This window comes from Syngnathus floridae, chromosome 7 (assembly GCF_059516105.1).
Source record: "Syngnathus floridae isolate MCC-2025c chromosome 7, RoL_Sflo_1.0, whole genome shotgun sequence".
NCBI lineage: Eukaryota > Metazoa > Chordata > Actinopteri > Syngnathiformes > Syngnathidae > Syngnathus > Syngnathus floridae.
In genome coordinates this window covers 11,654,038-11,680,906 of record NC_142419.1, presented here as the reverse complement: position 1 = coordinate 11,680,906, position 26,869 = coordinate 11,654,038, and the positions used below count along the sequence as shown (strand labels likewise).

Genomic DNA, 26,869 nt, shown 5'->3' with positions numbered 1-26,869 from the left:
AGAAAACTAGAATTTACGCTCAGCCTAAAACCCTGAACGTTTCCTTTTTAAATATGCCAGCAGCGTAGCATTTTGTTGATCGCCCCCTTCAAATACTGCACACAAAGCTAAATGTCCATCAAAAACGTCACACTGCAGCTTTCGCGTGGCGTTGTTTCCTTCAAAATGAAAGTGAAACTAAACAGCTACCTTGAGCTCGAAAACAGATAGAAAGTGTCTTACCTTTAGAATCATGTGGTTACTTAAGTTATCAACTTTTTTCTTGTTTATTATTGCAGGTAAGTGAGTCAACATTAGAAGTTGTAACTCGAGACAGTGGTTTTCGCGGAAATCTATGCAAGACTGTCGCGTAAACTGAAATGACGTTTTCTACCTGAGCGTCAATCTGGGTTCTCAATCTTGGTGCTGCAACACATAATTCTAATGGCAACTGGCCCCCGAGGACCAGGCTTGAAGACCCTTGGTCTATACTACATTTATTTATTTTCCTTGATATCCAACTTAAAGTCAATGTATAGTAGTACGCTCTTTGTCCTTACAACTATGAAAACGTCATCATACGAAGAGGACAACTTCATATTCAGTGAGGTAAAATTGGGCACTAATTGACAACTGTGCTTTGTTTCGTTTTACTGATAAAAAACTCTGATAGATAATATTTAGTGATCCACACCATTTAGTGACTAGTTGCATGCAGATATCAACTAGTGTACAGTTTTAACTCACTAGTAACATGGAGGTGTCATACTAGTTTGCAAAAGGTTGTCCTAGTAGTGTACAGAAAATAGTAGCTGGCACTAGTATGTATTAAAAATACCAAGCTATTTTCTTTCAAAACGACCGTTTTTTGTTTTTTTGCAGGTGCTCATTGTGCTAATCTACTGACATGGATGCCTTGTATGTTCAGCGACTATATCGTTCTCATCGATAACGAGGGTGCACGTGATGTTCAGCTCCTGCAAAGACCCAGCATTCTGCAGTTTGGGAAGTTAGGAGACAGTCCCGTTAACCCTCGCGCCGTCACTTTCCTTGTTATTGGTGAGGCCTTTATTGGTATGTCAGTAACACACATTGAAAGGCACCGTCTGACTCTGTTGTTGTGTTCTCTATCAAGACTCCAAACTTAACTTGCAGCGCCATGTGGGGGACATTGAAGTGGATCTTGTGAACTGTGACATTCGTAGATTCAACACAGATAGTGTCCATCTGAAGTGGCCGGGCCAGAAGTTCAATGAGTACAACTCTTGGTTCGCCATCACGCTGACCCACAGCAAAGGCTTGTTCACCATCTCTGCTATCCTCAGACACCCATCTGAGCCCCCTCCCTCGGAACAGCAGGATGTCAGCAATTGGCCTCCGATTGAGGACACTCAGACCCTCAATACTAAAGGTATCAGTCTATATTGATGCCTAATTGCCAAACTATCATGCCACTTAAAATCGACACACCAGAACCAAGACCTCACATTTATTTATTATTGCCAGTGTTTTTAACTTCCTGTCACGTTTGCATTTACAGTTGCGATGATCATGAAAACACAAACTCCAATGGTGACATCAGGCCTGGGGTTCCAAAAAAAGCTCCACTGCCAGTTTGCTATCGACCACAAGAGACCAAATGTGAACGTGCAGTGGTACCAGCAGTACCATGGCGAACGACGCATTCTCTTCAGTCATGCTAGCCACTCTGGGCAAAGTGAGGGAAGGGGAGTTGAACTGATTAATCTAGCAGGTGGTGACCTTTCTTACACTCTTCCCTACACTGAAGTCAAGCACGCGGGGACATATGTGTGCTCCGTGTCAGTACTTCCGCTGTCTTCCAGCCTTGATATAAGTCTACAAATTCAAGGTGAGGAATAGTATGGCTACATTCCGCTTTTACGACTATCAAATTGATTTTTGTTTTGGTCCATAGTCCGTTGTTGTTTGAATAAATAAAATAGCTATGCTAAGTAGTGAAGTCATTATCACATTAATGGTATGTATGGAAAACACTTCTAGGCCATACATAGGCCAAACATTGTTTGGTAAGCTGCTACTCTGTGCAAAGCTATAATGATGTATTTTTTTCCAGAGTCTCCCCGTGTGTCCATCAATGTTGGCCCCAAGCTTACATTGCTAGATGGTGAGATGGAAAAGGTGGTTTGTGAGGCAGAGAACTACTACCCTCTGGACGTGCACATCGCCTGGCACGTGCAAGACCCGGCATCTTCGAGCCAGAGGGTCGGCGCTTCTCTCCCCAAGGCGCTTGACAATATCCTGCTCTCCAGTCACAAAAACAACATGGACAAGACCTACTCGCTTTCAGCTTTCTTCTACCTCGAGGCTTCGCACAGACACTCAGGGCGTCAGTTCATGTGCACGGTCTCCCATCAGTCTTTGCGAATACCCATTAAAAAAAGTTTCATTTTGATCGTTGAAGGTGAGTCACAATTTGCACAACTGCTCTTCTGTGGCAGCAGACCAACTTCATCATGTCTCTATTTTGTCCCACAGAACCTAGCAGCTGGTTGTTCACGCTGACTGTTTGCAGCATTTTGGTCCTACTACTGTATGTCCTGTATGTTATGCTAAGACACCTCTACCAAGGTGAGTATTATTTGTTATCTTGTCTGCTACATCACCATAAGCCAATGTATGTATATGAATTCAAAGACATTAAAATGACTCATTGTTTTTCCCCACAGCTAGAAAATACTCATTGCAGGTAAGACTAGATTTTGAATACACTTCTGAGTTGTCAATAGCAGAAACAATGTTTTGATGTCCGTTTGTGTCTGTTCTGTGCAGAAAAAGCCATACTGATTGTACCTCATGACAGAGAGGAACACACAGCAGCTGGCAAAGCAGTCCCCAAGTTTTACCAACGTAGCAATGAAAAAAACAATTTGCATTGGGAGGTTACAGATACAAAAAAGAAAGACAGGCAAAACAAACACTTCTGAAGTGATTTTCTTTCTTACCACTAGAGGGAGCCGCCGTACTACCAGTGGTACCACACTAAGCCTGGTTTTGGTGATCACTTCAATGACAAGATACGCTGAAACACAAGATTTGGTTAAATCTTGCATGATGCCATACATGATGATGCTTCAATTGTGAACTTGTTTTTACAATACTTTTGAGATGTAGTTTGCCTTGGAAATGTCTCTTTAACTTGAAATTGTACAATCTTTATAGAAGAAAACATAATACATATGCTTTACATGACACTAAGTACGGCTTTCGCTATCACAATGAAACAAACATCTCAATGAGGGATGTAAAAATTAATTGACAACTTAATGATCATTAAATTTATCGACATCTATTTTGCTAATAAATTGTTTTGAGGCTTTGTTTTTGTCTGAAAAATGTCCAAATCCTCTTAATTTCAGCCTCTCAATAGTTAATATTCTTTCTGTTTTCTGTTCTGAGTGTGTGTTTAATCAAAATAAAACGTTGCCAAAAGACAAACATCTGCTTTTACTTTGGTAAACAATGCTTAACATGTCTCTCCCTTTTTTGACAAAACCAGTGACCGAATTATCGTCAATTTATGAAAACAAATGAGTTTGTTCAATGGCATGTGAAAATGATCGTTACTTGAGGCCGTAGTATGAATAACCTGACATCTTGAACCTGAAGCAACCTCATCTAGTGGCCCTTCTAAGCTTTTAAGAAAGATCTAAAAACCCATTTATTCCGGAAAGCATACCTTTGCTAGTTTTTAATGATATTTTTAATGCGTTTAATTAGTTTGTTGCTTTTATTGTAATTTTACCTAGTTTTATCTGTCCTGTGTTCTGTAACATTTTGCGATTTGCCTTCAAATGTAAAATGCATTCTAAATAAAATCCATTATTATTATTATATTATATATATTATTGTATATTATTATTACAAATAAAAAACATGTTGAGTTTGTATGATTACACAAGCAGATATTTCTCATACTCCTTTGTAATATATAGGTCAATAAAACCATTTCCACAGGAGTTTGAAATGGGCCTGGTCCATTGTGCAAGTCTCTAACTGGTATTTGTGAAAGATTTATTGAGCTTTAGGCTTGCCTGTAGAACCTCACAAAAAGATCAATATCAAGGCAAAAAAAAAAGTAACCACACTTGTCACAGTTGGGACATACAGCATCGTTTATCTCTCATTTATGGGGGTACGATAAACGCAATAAGCTGTATTCATTATCCTAAATAAAAGGAACAACAATTAACAAAACGTAAACCAACTTTGAAGTTGCAAATAAAGACGTCTTGATTGTACGTTCCAGTGTGAGCCTGAGCACAGCAATAAACTGAACGTAAGTGTTGACTGCTTGCAGATGTTTGTGTTAGCCTGTTGCCAGCAGCGAGTGCCTCCATGAAGGGACAACGTGTGCAGCCCAGGCGGGCTCTCGAGTGTTCAGAGAAGACAAACAAAGCAGAGCAGTTCACTATCTCCGTGGGAAACAGAATATCAAATTATTCAACAGCTGATCAATCAACTTGTGGGGACACACATACAAACAACACCAAGACAAACAGTTTTAGCTTTTGTGCAAAACTGAAAAAATGAACTCATCATGGAGCGTATGAGACTACTAGATGGCTACATTTGATTTAGTACTATTATTATAATGACAACATGCAAGTGTGTTTCTAGGATATTATGATGTGATCAATACTTTGGATGAGCCTTACATGAAAGTGATTGGTTTGTGTTGAATAATTTGACTCCTAAATTCTGTTGCTCATGAAACATGGGTTCATGATTTATACATTATATTGTTATAGACCACAGGAAATGAATCAATCAGAATGGAAAACTGGAATACTAGTTTTGTGGTATTTATAGGCAATTTTTTTCTGTCGGGGTCGAGGCGATCAATTAATCGCAGACTTTTGATATTTGGGGCAGGGTTGGGTTCAATTGTTGAGTGGTTCAGCACAACTTGTTCTCTTTCTATGACCTGATGTGGATTCAAAAGTTTAATATTAGTAATATAGTTTAATATTGGGAGACCTGACTACACCTGTGGAAGTGAATATGGTGGTAATCTCCCCGTTCAAAGAATCTGGAATCATTTAGAAAAGAAAATTGGTAAGGTAAGAGGTTGCTGATGTTGGATCTGGGACCTGGCATAATGGCTCACAATCTCTCTTGTAGTTAATCCCCAAGGTTCAGTTTTATTTTAAAAACATCTCAGCCCAAATCAGGCATCAGTCATATGTGCTACTATTTTAAATGATGTATTTTTTTGCTAGTTAAAGATGGTGAAATAACTTTGACTTAACTTCAAGCCCGTCGCTCAGGTTTCTTTGCTTTGATTCTGTCTTAATGTTTTGTGGGACTTTATTGGAATTCTCGTCTTCCCGCTCGAGTTCAAAACAGAGGTCAAAGTACGCGAGTCCTTCAACGTTTAACTAACTACCCTCTCGAATGATGCTGCCTCACTTGTCTGCTTCTCCTTTCTGAGTTATTATGACACATATGTAATAACACAAGTGTGATTCTGAAGAAAAGCTTGTTTAGAAAAGCAAAGAGTCTAATTGCCGTCTGTGTTCTGTTCTGACTGGCCGACCTCAACAAACGCACTGCACTTTGTGCTCCTGCCAATTTCTCTGGTGAGGTCGGGTTGCAAATCTCTCCAAGTAATAAAAAAAAAAAAAGCGGGGAGGGGGGTGAGACGATGAGCTCATGGTAAAAAAAAAGAAAAAGCTCATACATGCATTTTCTGCTTGAATGAGCAGCAGCTATGGATGCAGAATTTTTCAGCTAAACATTAGTGAAGTAAAAAAAAGAAATGTGATTTATTTGTTTCAGGCCAGCACCCATATAAGGCTGAGCTCATGATGAAAATGTTGCATTCAGTTATATCCAGACAATAATAGCTTGTTAATTTGCAAGATATGTTATTTAAGGCCACAGAGAGTTGATTATTTTTTTCATGTTCCTTTCAATCCCTTCAAATCATAATAAACATGATAAAATGGTGTTAATTGTTTATTATACTAATGAATATTTTTCTACAAATGTAACTAAAATTGAGAGTTCAATCTATTATAAATGGGAACACCTTTTCAACTTTGACACAAGTTCAGTTTTAACCTCAGAGAGGAATTGAAACAATCAATCAGACCTGAACTAAAACTTGTAAAACTTAAATTGAGGCGATTCTTACTCTCAGACTTTATTCCTGAGACTTAAAGTTGCAGTTTCAATATCTCCATTCAATTTCAATTCATTTTGATAGTACTTAATCACAGCTACCAAAAAATTCACATAATAGTATAATAACAATAAAGTCAAATATGTTTTTAAATATTGTCATAAATAAAGTTGTCAAAAAATAAACACTCAAGCAAAGTGCATGTCAGTATTGCAAAGATTACTAACTATTTCCTTTCTACATTTCTGTAAGTAAGTGGTTGGAAATGATTTTTACAATTTTGCAGTTACAATAAATGAGCAACATTTTGATGTTCTAACAAGCTTTACAAAAATTGGAAGTCAACCAGTGTCAGGAAATGGATTGTGGAGATCTACTTTATGAACGTATGTGCAGCAATACTGTTTACCGATTGAGACGTTGGGCAGCATTTTGTGCAGCGTCTCACATTGTGATTAATGACACATTGTAAACTGCATTGCTGTCCTTGTGTTTACATGAAATCTGATCGTGACCTTCAGAGACTGAAGTGCTTTCACTCGTTCACTCTTTATCTTGTATACACTTACCCGTCCTTGTTTAAATGTCTTCACCAAGTGCGAGGCAAGGTCACGCACAGACACAAACACACACGTGGCACACTGAGTGCGCACACTGGCTTTCAAAATGTCATGGATATAATTCCAAGGTGCTGGCATCCACTGAAGGAAAAAGCAATAAGTCTGAGCGTGAAGAGAATCCATGGTTACATCATTCTGCTGCAGAAAGTGCTGTGAATGACAGTGACAAGTTGTGTTAGCTATCAACATACGCAATTTGATCTTCCAATATGTCAGTTGAGCTGCACCATAGTTCTCATTCCATTGTGTGTGTTTTTTTTTTAAACCAGTAACAGCACTGGTCAACTGGTCACTTATACTGGACTTATGCCCTTATTGTTTGTACTACTTGTATGGAGGTTGTAGTTTGGTTTATTGCTATATTGTAGTCAACACAGTCGACACACAATTAATTCTACTGACGTCAATGTGAAAGCTCCAACGTGAGGGTCCGATACTTGAACTATCGCAAAACATTTCCCACAAACTTCTCGGAAATAGTTTGACTTCCCCTTAGTACTAAACCTGTTTCTCTTGTTAAATCATCAAAGACGTTGGGTCTGCATTTACTACATTTGAAATAAAATCACAGACGGTATGGTGGTCTCTTCTTTTCTGAACAGCACCTTGATGTACACTGTAATTTTAAAGCGGAAGTCAAGCTACTACTTAAAGAGAAACCGCAGCTGGCTTTTGACAACATGCTACATAAGGGAGATGGATGTACTGACAGGTCACTCAATTTAAGTTTGGGAGAGTCAAACAATCTCTATGTAGTCATGCTAACTTTTTTTTTTTTTTTGCTTTTCTTCCCGTGTGCGAGCAAGTCTCCATTATTACAGTCATCTAAAAAAAATGCATAATCAGTGACCCTTGAATGACACAGAGGTGTCTAATCTGTTTGGTGTGGATGGAAGAAAACAGAAATCATGGTGTTTTTTATTTTTACATCATTAAAATTCACCGGCAAACAGTATTTACATTATTTATCTTGTACTGTACTGTCCTCTATGTTGGATGTTTGTCGCAAGTGTGTTTACACGACTTTACAGGCGGTGCAGAAATACTTGCAGTCATGACGTACATTCGTCTCTGCGGGACAAACTGTATCCCTTTTAAAGTTTATGGTCTGTAAGGTGAAGTCAGGAGTACATGTTTTAATTTGCTGCCATGTAAGACTGACGCAAAAAGGGCAGTGGGGGTGTTTGTGAGTACCCTCACCCTTCAATGAATGCTTATTAGGGATGTGAGGAGGAATTACAGAGGAAGAATGTGGTTGGTTTGAAAATATACTGTTGCATTCTCGGCAGTTGTGGTGCCATGGTCGAGGGGGTCAGTGGTGGTGGTCAATAAATGACAATGTATAATGTAGTCACACCTCATTTGTAGAAAGATATAGAAGTGTACACAAGAGTCTATTCAAATCCTATTTTTTTGTGACAAAAAGTAAGAGCAATCATCTTTGCTGGGAAAGTAGAACACGCATTATTTCACAGAATTAGTCTGAACTGTACTAGTACTCACATTACAGCAATAAGCATCTATGACAAAAAGAACATTTAGTATACAACATTTAAAAGCATTTATAAACAAAAGGGTTAAATACAATGAAAAGCAAAGTAAATAAATTAAAAGTAACTTTTTTTAATCATTATAAAAATGTGCAGTGCAAGAACAAGGTTTGGAAAATTTGGTAGTAAAAATCCTGTAAAAGACCTTTCTGGATTTAAAAGCATTTACATTTGGGGCTGACTTTGTTTTTTCTGAACAGTGTATTCAATTTGTCTGCAGCATAACAGCAAATTGCTGCTTCACCATGTTTGCTTTGAACTCTTCTGCTCTCTGTTAAGACAAGCAGATCAGTTACCACAAAATTAACAGTTTGTTGTTTTCTCATTTACAGTAAAGCACTTGACACATTGACCCATATTCATATTAACTTCAGCAAGTCTTGTGTTCAATTTCATAGCCAAAAAGAACCTCCTTCTTGACCTTGTTGTCATTCCTCCATGAGATATTGCATCATTATATATATTTTTTTAGCATATTGCATTTTCATTTGAAGAGTCACCTTTTGCTCGGACTCCAAAATCATTGTTTTTGCCCATACTTAAATGTCTTACAAATTTTGAACTTTCATCATGCACTGTGGATTCAATCTTTTCAAATCTTTCAGGATCATTAACACACATTTCTGGGAGTCAAAAAATGGACTAAAAGTACTCTATTTGTAGTTCCAGTAATTGTGTTAGACCAACAAAAGGTATGTTGTCTTTTTTTTTGTCTGACAAGTGAATCATTGTCAAAACAATCAAAGAGCCAACTTGGACGTCAAGAGACATTTTTTTGACAACATCTTGGGATTTGATTTCATCACACGCTGATTCATGCAGGTCATTCATAGGACCTGCTGACTCATGGTTACCGGAAAGAAGAGCTTCTCAGAGTGGGCCCGCAGTAGTCCTAGTCTAAGCACCTCAAGGGATAAGAGTAGTTTCATTTTACAAATAAACTCAAACTCATTTTGATAGCTCAGTGAGTCATGATGGAGTCTCAGCGTGAGTCACGGGCTTTGCAAGAGTATCAGATCATGTTTACATAACTTTTATATACTGTATTTGAAACAAAAAAAATCATACAAAAATATTGAAATGTATATTTTAAAATCATAAAAATAAATACAGGTTATTTCTTTTCAAGATACATTCCATGTCACTTACTTTGCAATTCAATTAGTATGTTTTATCTCATTGTGGTTTACAATACATGCTACATGACTGAACTGGGGTCACACGTCTTAAAATCAATCACAAGGACTGATAAGACAACAAAGTCTATCAGGGGTCCAAACTATATTGCCCACAAAATGACACCTTATGTAGTTCAAGCATGACATTCGCATAGTGGAAAAAAAAAAACCCTGATGACAGATTGAAAAAATACTTCATGACCTTTGAACTCCTCTGGTTCGTTGCTGTCTGTATCTCAACGCCCCCCATCTCAAAGCTCTCGTACTGTTGAGACATACTCCTTTTACTACATACACTCAAACAAATATGGGCACACACACACACACACACGCACACACACACACACACACACACGCACACAAGGCTATCTGGTGTGTGGAATGTTTGCTCTGTTAGGGTCCAATTACAAGGGGGGCGGGTCACTGGCCATCGATCTCATCGTGGCATCAAACATCACCATAATGGTAAAGAACGTAATGGAATAAATGTGTGAGGTATTGTACGTTTAAGCCATCGTTTAAAACTACTGTAAAGCATTTGAAGCGATTTAAAGTCATTGCACTGAAAGCCTGACTCGAGTTGCACTATTTATCGGAATGAAACACTGTCAGAGCAAGTGGATGGACAGATAATGATGGCAGAATAGCAGACAGAAAGCAGACGTGCAAGCAGTAAGGGCAAGGAGTTTATTCTAACAATTTGACTAAAATAAACTGATGGATATGGTTTGTGTGTGAGATATATATAAATATATATATATATATATATATTGTGTTAAGCAATGTAGCAATATAATGTCATGTATATTTTTAATCATGTGCTTTTTGTGTTGTAAGGATAAAGAGTCCAAGACAAATTTCCTACTTGTCATTAGTGTTTTTTTTTTTTTTTAATAAAACTAAACAAAACTGCAACAGGTTCATTTATCCATTAAAATATAATGAAATAAATGAGATGGATAATGAGAAGGTGAGGTGCAGAGAGGACGAAAATCTTTCCAATATTTTACACAGAGAATATAAAGGAGACCTCCCCGGCCCCACCCGCTCTCCCCTCCCCTAAATTTATTACCCTCCATGTTTCCTCACTCCTTTGCCATCCTCCTCCTCCTCCTTGTTCCCTCCCCTTCTGCTCCCTCCTCCAGACAAAAGCAGAGCTCAGCCTGAGCGTTTAAACAAACCAGAGCCGGCAGTGAAGAGCATACACACACACATCCAGGCACACACACACACATGCAATGTCATACAGCTGTGATGTGTAACACAGAATGAGGCTGAGGTAAGTTCACTGCAGCTGTTAGTGAAGATTACCTCATCGCTGTGTTTTATGAGAGTTATGAAACATGAGAAGAGTTTACGTGACTCCTTAAGAAACACATGTTAGTGCGCTTGGGAATTGTGTCGTAAAAATTGAGTGATACTCTGAATGGTAGACCATATTGCAAATCTCACTAATGCATCTAAATCTACAGGAACTCTATGGAAAAGGTCATGACTTCCTGTTTTTTTCTATTTTGCAATCTTTCAGAAGACTCATCCACACCTGAAGTTCTCTGGAGAAGAGGCAGCTCATGACAGCACTGCAGGAGACATTAACCAGATCAGACCTTGGGCCGTCCCCCTCACCTTGCACCTTGTGTCCATCAGTCCCCTCCCCTCCAGCCAGTTTCTCAGAAAACTGAATCTCCAGACTCAAAGATTTTCATCAGAACCAACAGCTGGCTCAATGGAAGCAACAACCCTGGCTGAGATGGGGGACTTGTGTCATCCTCGCGCCTCCAGTCCCGAGGGGGAGACGGTGTGTGAGGCTTTGGCCCGTCATGAAGCCACTCTGAGGGAGGCCATCAGAGAGATCCACATGGATGTCACTGCCTTTAAGTTAAACATGGAGCATCGCCTGGAAGACACGGTCAGCCTGAGTGGGACTCTTGGGCGAGCCATGACTCAGCTTCAGCAGGAGAACCGAGAGCTCAGAACTCAGCTGCAAGCCCTAAGACGACAGGTAGAACTTCTCAGTGGGATGAGCAGTCAAAACGGCAAGAACCACCTCGGTGACATCCAAGCCAATCACCGTGAGGTCAAGGAGGTGATCTGCAGTAAGGCTGAATCCCCCACTCAGAGTGTCAACCAGCCCTGCACCCCGGGGAACCGCACACAGACCTACAATGGCCAAAGCGGTCACGTCAACGCTGCATCCAGCGCTCCAACGTTCTCCTCGTCCCCCAACTCCGGCAGTCCCCCCATCGCTTCAAGAGTTTCCGCCATTGTGGCAAGTCCCGTTTCAAGTAACAGCCCGTCCACTGGCCGCTTTTCCAGCCGGGCAACATTTGCAGTCTCCAGCAAAAACAATGTAAGTGAACACTTTTCACCCAATGTTGCAATTAGCACTCAACAATTTGCACATATCAAATCCTAGTTCATGTTTTATGTGACCTCTTCCAGATGTAACTTCAGAGGTTGCTCTGCAATTGAATTGGATTTCATTTTATTTTTGGTCTCGCTACTTCACTTGCTTCCATCTCCAGGGAGTGCCCCTTTATTGCTTTGCCATATTTGTACTGGTTGACCACAATTGGGTGAAATAGACAATGTAATATGGATGGCAATTAAACAAACAATGCCCTGTAATCCAGTAATTGCAATGCAATTTTCTAAATTGAGAAAGGGCTGCTTGTGGTGAAGCGGGCAGATTGCAAGTGGGGCTGGTGGTGTTTGTGTTGCGGTTGCACGGATGTGTTCGTGAGGTTGGAAAGCAGCAGTCCACGATACGGACAATGCCATATGTGATACTAAGGTATTGTTACTGTGATCTGTGAGGCTAGTGGTGTGTGACTCTTTTTGTATTCTTAAATAAGGTAGACTTAAGATTCCAACAAATTCTGGAATGTCTTTAGTGGTTTTCTGTTTCATTGTTATGTTGCGTTTGTCAGCTTTTTCCAAACACTTCTATCTTCACCAGATAAACAGCTTCCGTCTAACCACTGTTATCACGCTGCACTCATTCACTACCAGGAAGTCTCATGTGTTAGCAGGTTTGCTTCTTCTTCCTCTGTTACACACAAATTTCACATTCAAAATTGTTTCCAACCTTTTCAATTCATCAACTCTTCAATCACAGTCTGGTGAGAACCCAGTGTGTTTCTGACTTTTCCCTCTTTATCCCTTCTACATATTTTCGGTCTGCTCCATTTGTAGTGAAAGCTAATTAATCTTCATCCTCATTATTTTATTTACAAAGAACAATGCTGTTAAATTCATGTGGATTTTAGAAGTCAAGAGTCTGAAGTTACAGAAATGAGAAGCACTGTTGTCCATTATTGAGTATTTGAGCACAGTAGACAATAATACGTAAAAGCTGTGTCAGAATTATTAGGCTGTGTCCTCTGAAGGACCCTTTGCAGGTTGGCTCCACCTGACATAGCCTTCATGGACCACATGAAGTGTGGCAAATTTGGAGAAACCTAGCCTATAAAAGGTAAAAAAAAAAATACTAACATGCAAAATTTTCCATTTTAACGCAATTGGAGTTAATATGTGTTCCTTTGCTGTTTCACAATTCACCTTGCCTGTATCTCCATGGATGGAGTGGAACTATTTTTCCAAAATGATGCAACAAGATGGTAACAATACATACTTTAGCTATTTGCGGCACAAAAGTTCAACACTTCCTTGTTGTACCACGCTAACTAGGTGCACAAGCAAATTTCATTCATTTCGTCTTTTAAATTGACTGTTGCCTCACTGTAGCCTTTGGTGGCTACATTAGAGGAATGTTATCTGCTGTGAAATCATGTGAGCAAAGTAAAACAAAACAAGGCCACCTTTGTTTCCTTGACTCTGCAGGAGATCCCCTGCTGTCGGTCAAAAGTTGCACCGCGTGTGCTCGGCTACTCTCGTCAGAATAGTAGGTTTCATTGAGGGGGTTTCTCAACAAGATTACCACTCTTGCTCTTCCTGTCTGAAAGTGATGTGGATGACGTACGTAGCTGCCGTTCACTTGGCTGTTCAGACAGGTCTGTTAGGCTTAAAAGTTTTACACACAGACTACAAGCATTCTTTATCATCAATCCAAGGTGAATGTCTGCCAAAAGTTATGTGCACAGGCCTGTTTGTCTCTAGCTCACACGCACAAGGGGAAAAATTAGAACTCAACATGATTTAATGTGTCTAATTGCTGATTTGATAACAATTATGGAGACACAAAATTGATTAATAAAGCAGGGTGGATGTGAACCCTGCGTTACCTCTAGAGCCCTGACCTCAAACTCTTGCTGGACGTTGTTTAACTTCACAAAAGTTGTTTGGAAATTAAAGTAAAAACATTTCTGCAGGCACTCTAGAATCTTAGAGAGTCTTCCAGGAAGAGTGGGAGCTGCAAAGGAAGCAACAATTCTTTATTTTCAGTTCCTATACAGTAGTGCCCGGATACTTTTTTTTTTAATGCTTCATCCGTAGTAACTGTTAGACCAGTAGTTAAACGCTATTGGGAAGTTATTTTTCCCCTAATAATAACATGCATCTATTTAGATTTTTTTCCCATAATAATCTAAATTGATTGAAAATTTACTAGCATTATGTTTATCCTGTGAACTGATTTCGTCAGCCTGAACATAGTATCATACATAATTGTCATTGTATGCTCATATCATTTTTAATTAAATCAAAACTACTGATTATATTATTTACCACTATTATCAAATGATTCACTGCAAATCAATGTTTCTGATGTGGTCCAGCACAAAGGTAATGGAGGGTACTCTGGCTAATTTCTAAAAACATGTCCTGCCCTTCTAACACGCATTACGTCAGCTGGGATAGAGTCCAGCCTCACAGTAACCCCGCAAATGATAAGCTATACATAATGGATGGATATGTGTGCGCAGTGGACAGGGTTTCATTAGCAGAACGTTAACCGACTCAATGGAAAATCAAGATTAGCTTTCCCAGGTCAGAGGGTTATCTACTGGTCTCAATCAAAATAGCATTTAGATGCTCTTGATTTATGGTTTGCAACAAGACTTGCATTATATGTTACATAAGAGCTGATACCCTGAGAGGAAAATGTTGGAGGCAGTTTTTTAACTATCCCTTAACCATTAGCTCCATCTCTCACTAATATTACACAACTCTTCCCTCTGATGCTTATCTGCACACAAGCAGCATAGAACTTGTCACTAGCGAGTGGAGAAGACGGATTGGTTGTTTTCATGGAAGTTAAATGTACTGATCTCAGGAGAAAGAAAATGATTTACTTGGCGCTGAGAATGTGTACAGACTCGCCCATATATGGTCTTTGGACTTAATAAGAGGAAAAAGTTGGAAGGCATCTTAAAAAACTCAGTCAGTAGGCTATGCCAACCCCTTCCAGCCATTTTGCAAACAGAGATCGGTTAGCATCTGGTCAAAACTTGACTTTGAATATTTCCTATACTTGGATCGATTTCCATTCAGTGTCGGTATAAATGTGAATGGTTGTTTGCCAAATAAGTCTGCCTTTTGCCACAAAATAACCACGAAAGGTTTCGGCTCACCAGTGGCCCTGAACAGGATAAGTGAGGAAGAAAAGAGGGGTGGGTTCTTTCATACAAAAATACATTCATACAGATCTTAGATGTCTTGATTGTAGGTAAAAACATTCATGGTAATTAGTTGTGTTATATAACCAAAGCAAACGTTATGAACCCTGCAACTGGACCATTCAAGGGAGACAAAGTCAAACTGGGAGACTCTCGTGAGATTGTACTCCACAGGTCATCTTTTGAATGACGTAAGACCTACTGGCTGTTTTAGTCATGGACAGGTTCCTCTGCTGAACAGGGAATGAGCAGCAAAGATATTTATCTTCATAAAAAACTGAAATCTGACATTTACAAACTGTCCCGAGAGACTCACTACCCAGTCCCCATATAACTGCTGACCTGGGCCGAAACTCATCCATCCTGTCCATGAGGCCTCCCCTCCCCCTTCTTTCTGAGATTGGCTGCCTCCAAACATCACTTTCTTTTACGGCTATATATAAACTAATGTGTAAGACGGAACAGAAAAAAAAACACATCTACTGCCAATTTCAATTCACAAAAAGTCATATCAAGAAAACTCACACAATGATGGATGTTTGGAAATGTTACAATCAAATTTGAAAGAATTGCCCAGCTGAGACTAGTGGGGATGTGTGTATACAAAAGGGGGGGGGGGACTAGTGGCGTGGGGTAACAGAGGTATGTGGATACTCCCTGGCTACCCTAGGCTCTCTTAATGACTTCCAGACAATAATCTGTGTTCTCGTCATCATCGCTGTGGAAACAAGTTAATAAATGACCTGCCAGTAGGACACCTTGAATGCCCTCTGGACCCACTACTGCTCGAAAGCATCAATATGTCCAATATCAGAGAGTAATAGTTCAACCTTAATCACTAATGGGAAAATTAAAAAAAGTATTCAAGTTAAATTAAGAGTCCTACGCTTGCCAAGCATGAAATAAGACAAGATGTTGTTTTGATCACCTCATTGGGTTACCAGTATGAGCAGTGAAACAGTATCTCTCTAAGATTGTTCGATCAGTGGAGGTCTACGGTCTTCTTACTGTGAATTTGAAGGCATGACTTTTTTTTTTGTCATTGGCCAGGCCTACTTGGTAATGAGTGTATTTCACGCTGTTTCTGTTGAGTGATGTACTGGTCAATTAGAGGTGAGAGCAGTGAGGGGGGGGGGGATCTGACCTTTTCAACAAGTTTCAACATACTTCTGAAAGTTCCTGCTATTTGGGTTAAGTAAATAAAAACCCAATTTGTTGTTCAAAACAATCCAACGCAAAAAGTTGCAGGTTGTTTTTCACTTTTACCGTGGCAAAGTTATTGTAATTAGAGTGTCTCGAAGTGTCTTTGAACTCAATGTTTTTATTGAGATATCATCAACCAACACATAGAGCGCATAAACACCTACATAATTGTGAACTGGAATATAAAATCATTTATAGTTTTCAGAATTTCAGGCCAATAAAAATCTGAAAAGTATGGTCTGTCTGTGTGCGTATATGTATTTAGCCCTGTGCGTCAATACTTTGTAGAGCCACCTTTCCTGCAATTACAGTCCCCGTGGACCTCTTTTATCCAAAATCCGGTAAACCACGGTCAAGGTTAAATCAAGGATCAGCAGTGCAGAATGTGTTTGGTAATGCTTCTTTGTACATGTCTTTTCCCGTATGCAAGAGGGTCCCAGTTTGTCATACTTTCCTGATCTCTCAGCTAGCATGTCGGACTCCCCCTCAGCTAACTGCATCATTGCCAGGAACTGAGAATCACAGTGAGTGAAGGCTGAAAGGAGGGAGGTGGACTGCCAAGATAGCCCAGATAGGGGAGTTATGCTCTATTGTTGCCATATGTTAGAGATACTGTGTACTAGTAGGGAGAACAGGATTGGGAAAATAAACTCAGTAAGGAGGCGGGAGACACGGAGAACGAATTGTTCTGTACAAATGAACCGACCTACAATACACGATGTAATAATTAATACGAGTATTTCTAGTAGTTGAAGAGCTGTTTGGAGAACTTCATTTTTTTCAGTACATTAGATTACAGTCAACTCTAGTTTTGAAGAATACGGTGAGAAATACGGTTTCTGCAACATAATAATGATCGATAATAATGATAAAAGTAGCTGAAGCTTGGACCCAGAGCTGCCTCAAAAAAGTAAACATTCATAAACAGCATAACAACTTGAATCTATAATTATGAGACAGTGGCAGAGAAGACTTTGGTACATTATGGGGAATCCCTCATCAGTCTAAGGCTATGCCAACATACTTTAGAGATGAATCACAACAAGCCCGAGCCGGCCCTAACTATGAGCTCTATCAAAAAAAACAAGCTTAAAGTCTGTCATTTAGTAATATGCTCCACGGATGATCCGCCACAGTCTCATACTGTATACTTCTGCACGTATGAAATAACAGTAATAATAATTCTTGCTACACGACTGCACAGCAAGAGGGCTTCTCCTTTACCAACACAAATATCTGTAGGCAAGAAACGCTATAAGTTTATGTATCTTGCACATATTTTCCATCTCAATGCAAAGGTTGGCTATAGTCATTTTTTTATTATAAATTGTAGGTTATATGAATGTACTTAAAAAATAAGTGGTGTATCGGATTCCTCTTCACACTCTTTAGAGGAGATTATGAAGCCACGTCCTCATTTCCCCTAATCTGATATCTTTACAGGAGTGTGTGTGTGTGTGTGTGTGTGTGTGTGTGTGTGTGTGTGTGTGTGTGTGTGCGTATACATGCGGTCCTACTTGTGCTTTCACTGCACCGTAATTCAATGGTGTTAAGGAACCACATTGCTAGAAAATTCAAATCCCCAGAAAAACCTGTCCTGTCACCTCATTTTGGAATGACATTCACAACCTCAACCAGTTTTGCAAAGTCAGCGATAAAAGTTGCAGAGCTTGATGCAATGCACTTCTTAAAACTAATTCACACACATACTGTATATTCTGGATGGCTTAAAAAGTCACGGTTAAACAGGAATTTGGAACCGTTTTCTAACTGGAATCAGGTTTTTTTTCATGCAGTCCTCCGTGTGTCATAAGAAGAATTTAATGAATGATGGTCCAGAGGTTAGTATACATCTGCCACACAGTTATGAGGTAGCAGTCCAGGGTGCCTTGCTCCCAAAGTCAGCTAAGCAAGGTTTCAGATCACCTGTGACCATAATGAGAAGAAGCACTTTAAAAATGAGATGGATGGATTACACTTGTCGGATGACACATTAGTTGTGATATTTCCTTCAACAAGGAGCCTTGCTTATCAAACACCCTGCTAACCGCCCCCATGCCTTCACGGAGATACCTGTGACAGCTAAACAATATCCTCTGCCTAAACAGGATGTAACACTCATCATGTACCCTCATACAGCCTGTTTAAACACAAGGGCTTCCTAGTGCAAGAGTTCCCGTAGCAACAGTCACTTGTGTGACTCTTGCAAACAGTCTGCAAAATGTTTGGTCTAAACTGGAGTTACTCTGAAAGGGATTGATGAATGTGGTTAAATGAACACTAACACGAGGTTGGATACATGCAGACTCTGGAACTAAGAGTGTTTGCAGAATATATTTGACTGGGAATTTAATTTTTAGCATGAAGACCACCCGATCCTACTTTAACTGTAGCTGAAAATAGGCAAGAGTTTTACTGATCGGAGAGAGGGAAGAATATTTGATGTTATTATGATCCATAAGTATATTTTAAGTCAAATCAGAATGTAGAATACCTTCAAGGTCACACTTCTGGTCACTGAGTACAGCAATCATTCCAAATGTTGGGTCAAAGAGATTATTGTTTGCATGCGGAGAAACTGGTCTATTTTGGTGCCATCTTGACGTGACAAGTTCTACTTTTAGCAACTTATCAGCAGAAGGCAGACACTGCAAAAGTCTTGCATGTGCCAGTAAGGAGGAACATGAGTGGTTCATAAAAAAAATGTAAATAAATATATAAAAGATTCTCATTCAAACCTGGCATTGATAACAAAATGTTAATTTAAATAAGCACCGAGTACAACTTGTTTAGTGTTGTCATTTGAAAACCATGATGCACGATAAGAATCATGGATAGACCTCATACGGAAACTGTAATTCTGGAGGAATCTGTAAAATACTCTGACATTTTTCTCCTTCCTTTGGGATGCATTACTGTATTGGAATAACTTATTGCTGAATTTATTGTTGGATAACATTGATATATTTAAAGAACAAGAGGTAGGACTCGATACATTTTTTATTTCTTCCTGCTCCCTGTTGAATTTATGATGAAAATAAATGTGCTTTCTCTTAAATCTTTCCTAGCTTTCTATGACACTATTTTATGTCAATTATTCTCATGTTCACTGAATAAATACATCAGCAATTACAAATGCACAAGCATTTATGGAAGCATTCCGAAGCAGAATTTTTGAGATATTAAAGTTGAACACCATCCATCAGCTATTTTCTTTTCTAAAACACATTAGTTCTACTCACTCTAGTAATATAATTTCGACAATTCCCATCGTCATGAGAGTAGAATAGTGGCACGCATGACGGGTGTGGCATGGCCTCAGGTGTCCCGTCATTCGTAAGTGCCAAGTGAACTGTTGCAGAGCATTCTGCCGGCAAATCAGAAGTGCAGATAATGGAAAGAGTTTACAGGAACTGGAGCCGCCCAGCTATCGTGTTTCACTGATTTTTGGCAAGCTCCCCTTCTCACAGAACACACATGCAACAATTTGTCTGTTTCCACTTTGCAACCGTGTGCCTCTAACTCATTTAAAGATATTTGTGTTTCCCATATCGGTGTCGATGATGGCTTATAAGTACAGTAGTTATGCACCTCTGTGTTGCGACTTTCAAGCTACCCGGGGGGAACTTGAATAAGCTGAGCACTTCAACGACACTGACACTTTGATTGTATGTATGGTGACACTGCAAATCCTGTGGTGAAATGGCCCGGTGATCTCCGCCAAACACATTTAACTCCACTCTGACAGTTTCAAACATAAGCAGCTGTTCGCTTACCTCCCTCATGACTACCTGTGGTTCTACTTCCTGAAAGCCTTTTGAAAAGCTCTTTTATATACTTGTGTCATTTTTGACATGGTGTAACCCTGCGAACATTTGCACAGCTATCAGTAGGCCTGTATTGCCAAAGCAGTTTATTATCATGTGAGTGGTTGACTTAGAGGTCCAAGCCTCTGTGTCAAATTCAAGGCCTGGGGGCCATATACGGCCCACCACATCATTTAAGATGGCCCGTGAAGACAAATTGTGCATCGAATTCATGTCAATTCCAAAATTTCAAATTCTTTTCACTTTTAAAAACTAGAGGTATTGTTAGCAATTTTTATTACCATTCATTTTTCTACATTTTTTTAAAATATTTGATTTGATTTCAATATTTCATTTTTAAATATTTGAACAGTTCTTATTAATCTCTGCTTTGAAAACTAGTTATTCATCAGTTTTTTTGTCTAGCCTATACTATATATACAATATGAGACATTCATACATTTATTTGGGTTGACAATTTTAATGGCCCTTTAAAGCAAACTATGTCCATGATCCGGCCCATGACAAAATAAGTTTGCTCTACATGTTCCATATGGAATTAAATGATATGAAAGAGAATCACGTTTGACACATGCGTCATCTTTAATTATATCTATTTTGCACGATTATTAGAAAGCGTCATCACAGTAGGGATGGAACAAAGAACACAACCACTTAGGAAGGAACCTGGCACATATATTGAATGATTAATTCATGTGTTTCATTACCTACAGCATCTGAATGTAGTAATACACTTTGTATGATCCAAATATGACGCACATACAACATTTTTTCCACATTTCATCCATCAATTATATTCCTGGAAGACTGGAGGTTTACACAACATCTTGGGTCTACTGACAGTTCAAATTGCACCAGTCACTGGTTTGCAATGGAAGTCATTAAAAAAATGTGTTTTAATGCGTGTGTGTTTCAGAGTATTGAGCGAGAGGAGCCAATCGAAGTTGACCCGGCCCCGGCACATGCGAGTCTGGAGAACGGACACGCTGCACCAACAGGTACCCACAAGTGTTTCTCATCATGCCATTACAACATGTTCTCCGATTCAAAGATCAAGCACCAAAGTGACGTCATGCCATTAAGTGAGAGGCTTTTAAAAAGTTTTACTGACTTCACTGCTGAGGATCACTTTACTAAGGGATGTTGAGTGCTAGCCTGTTAAAATAGTTGAGTAATGTTTTTTTGTGGTTCGGGGAGACATTTGTCAAGTCTGGCAGATTAATCCCAGACTATTTCACAGTGATGTCATCACTGTCAGTTCTCTGCTAGTTCTCTCCTATGTTTGGTTTGGTTAGAGAGGCTCAAACATTAACGCTCACCGGGCTGAATGATGGGAATATCAGTTCTAGTCAAGGTTGTGTTTTTCACATTTATTTCTAAATTCCAATTTTTTTTTAAATCTGCTTTCACCATACAGAAAATTGTGCCACAATGAGTGGGAAGCTAAGCTTTCTCTCTGAAAATACAGTGGTTCTTTTATATACCAGTGGTTCCATTTAAAACTTTTGTTCAAGAAATACGCGGCTTTTTGGATCATTTTTTTGCTTTGACTTCCAAGTAAAAATATTAGATTCAACCCAACCCAGCGCAACAATTTCTTAAAACCCTTCACTTTAACCAACGTTGCCATCTAGAGGAGCCAAAGAATACTGGTTCACGAAGCTTCATTTTCCCATCACTACTCACCGATGTATACGGACAAACATTCACAATATTTGCCAGAATCTATCACCATGGATTTTTATTTTTATAATGAGATGTCTTTACTCCTATCAGAACATTCCTTGTTGGCACATGGAAAGATGTCTCCAGTCAGAGACTTCCCACATGAACACACAGCCCCAGTCGCCATGCGGATGGCCCACTTCCCCATCACGGCCACCACCAAGACAGCAGAAGTCAAGACTTGTCCAGATTCTCCCAGTAGCCCCACGTCTTCGAGTTCCCCTCCAATCTCAGAGTCCTTCCCTCCCAGCCAATCAACTGCTAGCTCCATTCAGCTTCAACCACATGCAGAATCCCCAGTTCAACCAGGTGACTCTATGACAACCTTAACCAATATCTACTTTGTAAAACTCCAGACTAAACATTTGGTTCGCTTTTAGTATCTTCCATGAAGACTTGGACCACTTCACCCATTCGAACTTCAGGAACTTCGCGCCTCCAAGGTGAGGTTCGCAGGCAGACAGAAATGGCCGCTGACACCACAGTTACAATTGAGATTCACTATGACTCTCTTTGCAGAGAAAACGGTTTCGCCCTCTGCTAAAACTGTGACTTACGCAGGGTTACCTCAACATGACCGGTTAGTTAATATGAGTGACATTTTAATTCCCGGTTTAGGTTTGGTTAGTGTAAGACTCTCTGTCCCCTGCAGGGATGACAACGTTGAAAGCAAAGAGCGATCTTTCGGGTATGGAGGAGAAAGGAAGCGAGAACTGGTTAGGTCTCAGACTTTACCAAGAAACATTGGAGCTCAGACTCGACGGTCAGTCTTCGATAGGTTGGACACAGACATCAGTAACAGGTAAAGAAAATGCTTACATATTAGGTTGTGTGAGAATGATGGAAGAGTACTCACATGTTTGCTTGTTACCTGTACAGTCGCACCAAAGTCGTGGAGTCCAAGCCCAAACTGAAACGCTCCCAAAGTTTTGGAGTTTCCAGCGCCAGCAGCATCAAACAAATCCTTCTTGAGTGGTGTCGCTCTAAGACCATCGGCTACCAGGTAATGTGCTGTCAAAAAGATTTAGCATTTAACGGCAGGGCATATGTAAACAAACAACAATTCACACTCACATTCAAACCTATAAGCAGGTTTACGTTCAATAAAATAAAATAAAGACCCTCTAAAGGAATTCCATAGATTTTTTCGTAGTGCTGAAAACGTGCAAAGGCTCAGACTATGTTTTAAATTGTTTACAGATAGCGTTCAATTCTCAATTCTCAGGATATTTTTCGGCGTGGTTAAAACTAAGCCCAAGTTACTGAGCATCATCATTCCGGCAACGCAGCCAACGGTGACACACACGACACAAAATTGAGTGAGGCCGTGACAAATTGGATGCTGCGCCACAGGTCAACAAACTCTTGGCATCGAAGGCCGGTGTCAGCGTCATCCAATAAATCACTGCCTTCCTCACTTTTGGATCATGTGTGGGTCCACCTCCCAGAGACGCTTCAGGGAACATTTATGAAATACAGCGGCACGTTATTCAACCTGTTGCTCACACTACAGACAATTATCAGTGCATTGAGTGGACACGCCAACAGCATCAGCCATCTGCGAGCAGGCCACTATTGATTTTGGAGATGTATTTTATATTCTTGGTGATGTTTTTTTTTACGTTTGGCAGGCTTGTAAACGACACTATGGTTTGTAAAACGTAAGACACTTTACAGGGACATTAAGTTCAATGCATATAGAATAGCATGGAATTCATCCTTTCACTTCTATTGAAAGTGAAAATGAAACCTAATCTCTGTAACTCATTGTAGGCGATGTCAATGAGCATGAAAAATTGAATTGCAGCCAGCATGGGATTGGTTCTCACTCAATGACTGTGAAGTATATGTTTCCTGTAACTGACTGATGACCCGACCATGCAGGGCTCCAGACGAAGTTTTTTTTTTTTTTTAGGAGCACAGTGGGCCCATAACGTGAAATTTTACAGGCGCAAGTAGATTCAGGGAAACACACCTTAAAACACGCCTTATGCATAAGTAAACATACATCCTCATTTTCCCTACTGACACATGAGATGAACTGTAGCGCAGATGTTTGTCAGCAATTAATAATATATGTTAATAGTTAATATGCACTGCACAAAAGTGAAAGTGGTTGGATACATGTGCGTGTTTTGTAATTGTGTGTTTCTGGGGTTACAGAGTTTGAAGCATTTGAGGTCATGGCTAAGTGTTTTGACACATTTGCTACACTTTTACCCGGCAGCCTGTGCCAGCTGCTCCATGTGGCTTTAGTTATCGTCAAATCGGCGTAGCCACGACTCTTACGGCTAAGAGGAAACACTCTATTGTTCATATGATGACCTGACATGTTCCATTTCACTCAAGCATAGACAGCATTTTCACTTGAGACAAGTCTGCAATCAGTTAGCGTTCACTGCGAAAGAATCATGCACACTGGAGTTGAACTTATACTCATGAAAGGGAAAATGTGGGCTTTCTTAAATAGGTGGGTCCAGTAATTCAAATTTATGAACTGTTGAATGAAATAGCCTTATGGTGCCTTATTTTATAAAATCATAAATTCTTGGATGTTTGGAACTTGTATGTACTTAATATATTCTGTAACGCTGCTTGGGTTCCAAATTGCAAAACTAAACTTTCCTTTGGAATTAATAAAGTGAACTAATTGGTTATATGCTTAAACTGTCATCATTAGAAGAAATAATAGTTTTTCATTTTTTTAAATTATATAGTAATTAATTGTCAGTGTAAATAGACGTTTACCATAATTTCATTAAAGATACATGGCAAACACGTGGAAATGGAACAGGAAATAGTTTGTGGGCCAAAAGGAGTTATTTCAACAAGCAGCATGAAAACTGTTTGGTGAAATTAATTTGTTTGTAATGGTTATTTAATTAAATAATCAGACAGAGCAGCCAGTGTCAATTGTCATTTCCAGTTCTGGTAGTAACATGCACTTTTGCTTTCTGTCACTAGTAAGATTTTGTGACGGCATGGCAAAAAAAAAAAAAAGCAACACAATAGACTACATCTGGGGTTTTGACTTTGAAGGCTTGAATAGCCATTAAAAATGAAACACAGACAATGAAGATGAAAGCAGAGCAAAACCATGACATCTATCATATTAATGTGAAAGGGGGGATAGTTTTATGGCCGGACTGTTGTCATCTTATCTTCCATTGTACATCTTAAATGTCTCAGTTCTTGTTTTTTTTTTTAGTTGTGTTGTGCACACACTTGCAAAAACCTTACCAAGCTTTCTTTTCATCTCCCCTGTTCTGCAGAACATAGATATCCAGAACTTCTCATCCAGTTGGAGCGACGGCATGGCTTTTTGTGCTCTGGTCCATTCCTTTTTTCCCACCGAGTTTGACTACGAATCATTGTCACCGGACAACCGCAAGCAGAACTTTGAACTGGCTTTTGGAACAGCAGAGTGAGTAGCGGAAAGAAGTACAGTAATCCCTCATTTATCGCGGATTGGTTCCAAAACCCGCGAAGTACGGTCACCAGCAAGAAGTACTGGGCAGGTTAACGAGTTAGCCGAAAGATGCTAATTCGTGATCGTGCTAACACGCGAAAACGGACTTCTAAAGGAATGTAAACGAAATTTGGAGTATTGTCCTAAAGGTTAGACAAATGTTTCCTCGATTTAGAAGTTTTATTTTGACTTTTAAATGTTTTTTTAATTTGGGGGGAAAAAATCCGCGAGGTAGTGAAGCCGCGATAAACGAAACGCGAAGTAGCGAGGGATCACTGTACACTTAGAAAAAAAACAGAAACAGTAACATTCATTCATTCATTCATTCAAACTTCATTCATTCATGCAAACTTTGATTAAACACCACTAAAACACACAGTAACATGTTTTTTTTATCAGCAGGGCAGCAAATACAAACTCAAATAGATTGTAACATTACCAGCTTCGAATAATGCTCTGTCTTTCTCTGCCTTTGTCTGCAGATTGAAGGCTGGCTGCGACCGGCTAATCGAAGTGGATGACATGATGATTATGGGTCGTAAACCAGATCCAATGTGTGTATTCACCTACGTGCAATCCCTCTACAACCACCTGCGCAAGTTTGAGTGACCTCAACAACCACATGCATATTGGTGGCGTGACCTTTTCCTGTTTGCTCTTTTCCACTGCCTCATAGCCACTGAGGGAAATAAAAGCATTTCCTCTCTGTCCAGGAAAAAAGGCAAAGTAATTTAAGACTGTGCTGCCCTCGTGTGGTAAATTGGAGAACATTTGTTCCCATTTGGGAGGACTGAGCTTTTAATCGTGATTGTGTGTGCGTCCGTGTCTACCTGTTATCCAAATCAATGAAGACACCACATTATTGAATTTGTTGACTATATTTAGTTTGTATATGTATTTGTTGTTTGTAAACTTTTTTATTCCCACATGATGAGTATGTTAACCTTTGACCCTGCACCAGAAGGGATACAATTTGCAGCATCAGTGAAAATTTGACATGTACGTAGGTATTCAAAAATATTAAAAAGAATATGAAACTGAGTGTTTGTAAAATTACACTGAATGGTGTCTTTTATTTACACACTGAATGCTTGGATATTGAGACATGAACATTTATTAAAACCATCAATTGTCAGCTGAAAGAAAAATGCTTTTACATTTTACTTTTAGATGCTATTTGATGAAATAAAATTCAAAACACAATTTTTTTTCCAGTGGACTGTACTGTGTATATAAATTTGTGAAGGTATCAAATTGTTTTTGTTGTTATGAATCCATAAAGACAAGGAACTGTGTAAAAATCTAAAAATATTAAAATGTTGAGAGATAGCACAATTTTGTGTTTCTAAATTCACTGGTATACAAAATTGATGGAAGGAAGGACATTTCAATATTTTATTCAATTTGAATATTTAGAAAATATATATATATCTTCAATGGGATTTCCAACCTTTGTGATGAAACAGTTAATCTGTTTTTGCACAATTCACGTGAACTCCACATATGAGTCAACTACCTATGTGTCCAGATTTAGGGACACTATTAGTCTATGTTGTACATAAATTTGCACGTAGTT

At 39.3% G+C, this 26,869-nt stretch overlaps 2 protein-coding genes and 1 long non-coding RNA gene across 7 annotated transcripts; 2 read left to right on the top strand and 1 right to left on the bottom strand.

The window, feature by feature from the left end:
• The first annotated feature begins 6 nt into the window (after positions 1-6).
• On the top strand, positions 7-3,456 carry LOC148395246 (tapasin-related protein-like). Of its 2 annotated transcripts, none has more exons than XM_088380365.1 (8): positions 7-278; positions 862-1,038; positions 1,115-1,390; positions 1,520-1,849; positions 2,075-2,422; positions 2,497-2,589; positions 2,688-2,707; positions 2,791-3,456. In XM_088380365.1, the coding sequence occupies exons 1-8, from the start codon at positions 233-235 to the stop codon at positions 2,803-2,805; spliced, it is 1,305 nt and encodes a 434-aa protein (XP_088236491.1). In that variant the 5' UTR covers positions 7-232; the 3' UTR covers positions 2,806-3,456. The 2 variants fall into 2 exon arrangements, with proteins under 2 accessions (XP_088236491.1, XP_088236492.1); XM_088380366.1 differs by lacking the exon at positions 7-278 and adding an exon at positions 315-588.
• Positions 1,115-26,001, bottom strand: LOC148395245 (uncharacterized). Of its 3 annotated transcripts, XR_015859360.1 has the most exons (4): positions 25,733-26,001; positions 25,065-25,185; positions 22,681-22,835; positions 1,115-6,915 (listed from the first exon to the last, which is right to left on the bottom strand). It is a non-coding gene; the product is annotated as an uncharacterized LOC148395245 (long non-coding RNA). The 3 variants fall into 3 exon arrangements; XR_015859359.1 differs by lacking the exon at positions 25,733-26,001 and having other exon boundaries at positions 25,065-25,702; XR_015859361.1 differs by lacking the exon at positions 25,733-26,001 and having other exon boundaries at positions 22,696-22,835; positions 25,065-25,701.
• On the top strand, positions 10,645-26,628 carry smtnl2 (smoothelin like 2). Of its 2 annotated transcripts, XM_088380364.1 has the most exons (10): positions 10,645-10,772; positions 11,022-11,843; positions 21,016-21,097; positions 21,876-22,133; positions 22,205-22,267; positions 22,344-22,404; positions 22,477-22,626; positions 22,704-22,827; positions 25,097-25,248; positions 25,776-26,628. In XM_088380364.1, exons 2-10 carry the CDS (start codon positions 11,220-11,222, stop codon positions 25,900-25,902), a joined length of 1,641 nt encoding a protein of 546 aa, XP_088236490.1. In that variant the 5' UTR covers positions 10,645-10,772; positions 11,022-11,219; the 3' UTR covers positions 25,903-26,628. The 2 variants fall into 2 exon arrangements, with proteins under 2 accessions (XP_088236490.1, XP_088236489.1); XM_088380363.1 differs by having other exon boundaries at positions 22,344-22,626.
• Positions 26,629-26,869: the final 241 nt, after the last annotated feature.